This window comes from Gossypium hirsutum, chromosome A13 (assembly GCF_007990345.1).
Source record: "Gossypium hirsutum isolate 1008001.06 chromosome A13, Gossypium_hirsutum_v2.1, whole genome shotgun sequence".
NCBI lineage: Eukaryota > Viridiplantae > Streptophyta > Magnoliopsida > Malvales > Malvaceae > Gossypium > Gossypium hirsutum.
In genome coordinates, this window is record NC_053436.1 from 2,597,040 (window position 1) to 2,603,039 (window position 6,000).

General features: G+C 34.4%; 1 protein-coding gene across 1 annotated transcript; it reads left to right on the forward strand.

Moving 5' to 3' along the window:
• Positions 1–1,143: 1,143 nt before the first annotated feature.
• LOC107940807 (leucine aminopeptidase) lies at positions 1,144–4,587 on the forward strand. The gene is made up of 4 exons (XM_041084460.1): positions 1,144–2,267; positions 2,353–2,586; positions 2,671–2,997; positions 4,034–4,587. Exons 1-4 carry the CDS (start codon positions 1,266–1,268, stop codon positions 4,328–4,330), a joined length of 1,860 nt encoding a protein of 619 aa, XP_040940394.1. The 5' UTR covers positions 1,144–1,265; the 3' UTR covers positions 4,331–4,587.
• Positions 4,588–6,000: the final 1,413 nt, after the last annotated feature.

A 6,000-nucleotide genomic window follows, 5' to 3' on the forward strand; every position in this document is an offset into this window, starting at 1 on the left:
TTCACTGATAATAGATTAAAAAGTGAGAAAGGATTGCTTAAACAAAAAAAAAAATTCACCATTTTAATAGTTTATATTTTTTTAATTTTTAAAAGATTAAATCAAATTTTTATTATTTTTAAAAAATCAAAGTATAAATATTTTATTAATTTAAAATTTTAAAAACTTTAAAAGATCTAAATAAAAAAATTTCTATTTTACGGAGTTTGAGACCCTTTCCAACCCCTATCTAGCATTGTATACTAATATATATATATATATATATATAAAGCATTGAAAAGATACTTTATAGCTTTATATTTTGATTATAATAAACAGGCATTAGCATTTATTCCCTAAAAAAATAAAATCAAATTACACATTTTCTAAAGTTCCCTCCAACCTATTAACATCAATCTCAGGGACAAAAATTAAAAAAAAAATTAAAAGTTGAATTGTTAAAAAGAAAAAAAAAAAGAATATAACCAAGTTGATTAATCAAACAATCCTGAGAGCAAATTTTAGCTTTTCAACCTTAAAAAACCGTAATCTCTAAAAGATACTTATACCAATGTCACTAATTTAATTAAAAAAATATTTATTTGTTGAGAAAGGGTTGGTTTCAGATTCTCAATGAAAATATTATTCTTGTATCAGAGTTTTATTTTTTGTATTTGAGAAGTGTCCAATAAATTTACACAGTAACGAAGCGTAGTGGATGATCCCCTAAAATGATAAAATTTTAATTTAAATTCTTTATAATTTATAAAATTTTAAATTAATAATAATAAAATTATATTTTAGGCCCAAAAATAATAAAAATTTTATTTAACAATTTAAAAATTATAAAGATGTAAGCTATTAAAATAATAAAATTATATTTTATTATTATGAAAATATATAATTTAATTTCGGCTCTCTAAAATAAAATAAAAAATATTTCAAGACAATACCTCCATTAAGAGTATAAAATTGAAGATATGAGAACCAAGACTCCAACACCAGGAGAATATTTTCATTGAAAGTCTCTAAAAATTTTAATGAATTTAGAATTTAAATTTTAAAATCTAAAAATTAAAAAGATAAAAGTTTTTGAAATAAAAATTTGACATTAAATTTTAAATTTTCAAATATATTTTAATAAAAACAGCAGAATGATGAAAGAACTAAATCCAAATCCCAACTTTTCTATGTTCCTATAAAAAATATTTGATTCTCCCTCCATCTTCCAGTCTATTTAGTTCCCTTCCCATTACAAATCAATTTTCCATTCCAAACCCTAACAAATGGCACCTTTGGACCCTCACTCCTTCATTGACTCTCACCACCCTTTAACCACTGACATCTCTCTTTCCCTTTACTTAGACTTCCCTTCCGCCACCATCCACGGCGTCGCTTTCTTCATCCTTAAATCCCCTCATGTCGGTCAACTTTCTTTTGATACCCGTTCCCTTTCCATTCACCAGGTCCTTTCTCCTATTACCCTTTCCCCTCTCCCTTTCTCTCTTTCCTCTTCACCTGACCCTATCAAAGGAACCCAGCTTTCCATCTCGCTACCAGACGACGACGTTTTGAACTCCTTCTTCATCGTTTTCTCTACTTTCCCTTCTTCTTCTGCTCTCCAATGGCTATCCCCGCCGCAAACGTTTAACAAAAAACACCCTTTTGTTTATACTCAATGCCAGTGTATCCACGCGCGTTCCATTTTCCCATGTCAAGACACTCCCGCGGCGAGAATCCGTTACTCTGCTTTGCTCAATGTCCCTCGGGAGTTATCCGCCGTTATGTCCGCCCGCCATGTCGATAGGAGGTCACCGGTTTCCGGTGAAGGACATTCGCATTTGTTGCCCGGTGGGTTTAATTCGTTGTGGTGTTCCGAAACGAGGGTAGTCGAGGAATTTCAGATGAACCAACCTATTCCGCCGTATTTGTTCGCGTTTGCAGTTGGGGAGCTGGGTTTTAGGGAAGTTGGACCGAGGACTAGGGTTTATTCGGAGGCAGTGAATAGTGTATTGGATGCTGCGGCTAAAGAGTTCGCCGGGACGGAGGAAATGATCAGGCAAGGGGAGAAATTATTTGGGGATTATGATTGGGAAAGGTTCGATTTGCTTGTTTTGCCACCGAGTTTCCCATATGGTGGAATGGAGAATCCAAGGATGGTGTTTTTGACCCCAACTGTGATTAAAGGGGATGCCAGTGGAGCTCAGGTGGTCGCGCATGAGCTTGCTCATAGTTGGACCGGCAACTTGATTACTAATATGAACAATGAGCATTTTTGGTTGAATGAGGTAATTTTCTTATTGATCAAATTTTGATCTTTGCAAATTGGGCTAATTTGATTTCACCTTGTTTTTCTTTTATTTGTGGTTATAGGGTTTTACAACATATGCAGAAAGGAGAATTGTTGAGGCTGTTCAAGGTGAAGACAGGGCTATATTGAACACTGGAATTGGTTGGAAGGGTTTAAATGAGGAAATGGAGAGATTTAAAGACAATCTAGAATTCACCAAGCTTAAAAACAATCAAGAAGGAGTCGATCCTGACGATGTTTATTCCGAAGTTCCATACGAGAAAGGGTTTCAGTTCCTATGGCGAATCGAACGTCAGGTATGTTGAATGCTTTTTCCTTTAAAGTTTTAATAAATCATGTTAGTACGTCATTATGTATTTGTTTCTTTGTGGAATGTTTAGATTGGTAGACCAGCCTTTGATGAATTTATCAAGAAATATATTGCTACCTTCAAGTTCAAGTCAATTGACACCCACACGTTTCTCAAATTCCTTAAAGCTAATGTCCCTGGCATAGAGAAAGAGATAGATCTAGTGTTGTGGACCGAGGGGACTGGTATTCCACCCGATGCATATGAACCGGTATCCAATCTATACACCAAAATTGTGTCATTGGCGAATGAATTTAAACTCGGGAGGATGCCGAGGGAGGATGAAGTTGCAGATTGGCGAGGGCAGGAATGGGAGCTTTACTTAGAGAACCTACCTAAAGTTATTGAGGCTTCTCAGGTAGTACTGGTTTTCTCTTAAAGCTTCATTTTCGTATGTTTCTATAAGATGTAATGATCGTATAATGCTTTCTTGAAAGTTTTTAAGATTACTCGAGTTACCTTGTACTGCATTCCACTTTCTTTGGCTGCTGTGAGGGTTCAATATCCTTTTTGCAGAGGATGAATTTGCCTATGTTGCTGAATATAAAGCTTTACTGTTTACTCTGATTCAAGACCAGTTTTAAGGTTTTAGTGTTTTTGGATGTAATCTGCTTACTTTCCCTGGTAAACTCTAGGTTGTTCTTGAAGATGAGACTTTTCTGCACACCTTTAGATTTGCCTAAATCCTGTATGTGGTGCTGCATACCATTAGATTATGCTTGGCAGGCTATTAAATTGTCTCCTGTATGTGGTGCTGCATACCATTAGATTATGCTTGGCAGGCTATTAAATTGTCTTTGTGCTGCTAAATGTCTTTTGGGAGTAAAATTACTATGGAGGTCCCTGTAGTAGAATTTAGATTGCATTTTGCACGCTCTACTCAAAAAATTGGCAAATTAGTCTTTGCATGTTAAATTAAAGAGCAAATCTGTCCTTTCTGTTAAAAATTTCATCCATTTCTATTGTTAAAATTTGACAAGGTTGATGGACTAACTAGACAGTGAAATGTGGCGTGTCATAAGTATCTCATATTGATTTACAGGAATTAATTTTTAACAGAAAGACCAATTTGCTTTATGATTAAAAGTACAGTGACTAATTTGCCAATTTTTTGAGTAGAGGTTAAAATGAAATCTGACTCTTGGTATAGCCGTATAGGGGGCCTTCATGGTACTTTTACCTCTTCTGGGTTGCCAAACTGGGGTATATTTGACATTTCTACTTTTATCTTGGAAGATAGTATCTTTTGTTTTTCTTGTTTGGTAGTGTGTGTGTAGGTTTCACTAGAGCTCATGTGTATGTCTCCTTTGATACATTTTCCGGAGTTGAAAACTTCAAATCATCGCATTTCATAATTGTCTCTGGTTTACAATACTGTTGTTTGTGTCATGCAGGTCTTAGCCTTGGATGAACGCTACAGGCTATCAGAATCAAAGGATTACGAGGTAAAAGTGGCTTTTCTTCAACTAGCAATTATATCCCAGTGCAGGAATTTCTACGGCGAGGTGGAGAAAACTTTGAAAGAAGTTGGGAGAATGAAGTACCTTCGGCCACTTTATAGGGCTCTCGTACAAGGTAAAGGGAAAGAGGAAGAAAAGATTTTGGCCAAACGAGTGTTTTCGGAGGCTCATGAGTGTTATCACCCCATAGCTCGAGGAGTTGTGGAGTCCATCTTTGCCAAGCACCTCTAAAATGGAACATTAACACTTAATGTAATAAATGGTATATAGGATTCTAAACCGAAAACAATGCCTAGAATAGAGATTCACTTGTGATGTTGTTGATAGATGCTTCTTGCTTGGGTGACATGCCTTGTTGCTTTTGGGCAATGTATGCTGAATTCTTACGCTTGAACTTCACTCTTATGTCATCTTTAACACCAGTGGAATATTGTTTCTGTTGGGATTCTTTTTCCTTTGCTAATGAAGGAATATTGGATTTGATTGGACCCAGAATATGTCGGGATATTGGTCTGGGCTCCGGAATAAGGGGTTAGAATGCTTAACCGTGTGCATGAATGACCGGTGGTTAACTCGTTTTTTTCTCTCTAATTTTTATGTTATTTTAATTTATTCAATTAAACTGGATAAATCAATCAAATCGGTTGAATTAAAAATAGATGATTTGATTGATTTGACCACATGTTCGATTTTGGAAACTTATGTAGGATAGGATTCAAGAACTAAGAATTTATAGCAAGTATGCTATGTCAAAAACACATACCATTCTTTTTGATCATTCAAACAGGCATTGCCTTTTAGTTATAAACTCTTAACTGAAGAAGCTTTCTTGATTCTAAACAACATTGACACCTTTGATTAGGGTTTTATAATTCTGATGTGCAGGATCCATATATATGGCAAGCACAGGGCATACTCTATCAAAACTAATAGTTAACTTATAAGCTCAACCTTGTCTAAAAGGAAATCCAGAGAGAAAGCAAGAGAATTTAGAAAGCTCTGGATCTAAAATACACTGATATCTTATTAGATAAAAACTCGATAATCTTACAAGGTGAAATACATCTTCTTTTATAGATAAAGGAGATAGAAACCGACAAACATAGTTGTACAGACTAATAATGCATCAATACAGTACACACTCATATCTTAAAAAGTAAAAGTAAAAATTCTTAATAGTACACACTCGTGACTTATTAAGGAAAAGCAATAAAACAAAAGTAGATTCTTCAAAGTGCTTTAACTGTTGGCATTGGAATGAGGAAGCTGTGCACTATCCATAGAGCTTCCACTATAGTTGTCTCTACACGTATTCTCATCTTCATACTTATCTTCTTGAATTGAGCTATTATGAAGTCTTATTCTTTCCATCTTGACTTGGCTACGGGACGTTGGATACGCTTGGGACCATTCAGTGGGATTTGGAATATCGACTTTATATTCATGAAGTGCTTGAAGAATTTGTTGATAGGCCTAGCATAGTATCCCAAGGAGCATCAATATTTGGAGGCTTGAATGTACTTTTTTACTTGCTTGGAGGTGCTATGAATCAAAGTTTTTATAGACCTCATAGGAGAAAAATGAGTTTTTAAGTAGAATAAAGATTTACAGTAAGAAGACCTATAGGTTGAACCTTATCTTCTTCTTTAAGATAATCTATTTCATTTTTGATCTAATCAGTATTTGGACTTATATTTTATCGCTCAGATAGGTACTTAAACTAACTTCTTCAGTTTATATTGATGTAGCATTAATAGTCAGTCTAGTGACGACACATGAAAACTTTTCAATATGCCATGTGATATACATAAATTAAAAAAATTAAAAATAAATAAATTAATAAAAAAAGTATAATATTTTTTCATATCAAGAACGAACTCGAATAAAATGGTTTTTAAAAT

Coding starts and splice junctions, on each gene's coding strand:
- LOC107940807 (XM_041084460.1), top strand. CDS start 1,266: ATGGCACCTTTGGACCCTCACTCCTTCATTGACTCTCACCACCCTTTA. Junction 2,268..2,352: donor AGCATTTTTGGTTGAATGAG/GTAATTTTCTTA, acceptor TTGTGGTTATAG/GGTTTTACAACATATGCAGA. Junction 2,587..2,670: donor TATGGCGAATCGAACGTCAG/GTATGTTGAATG, acceptor TGGAATGTTTAG/ATTGGTAGACCAGCCTTTGA.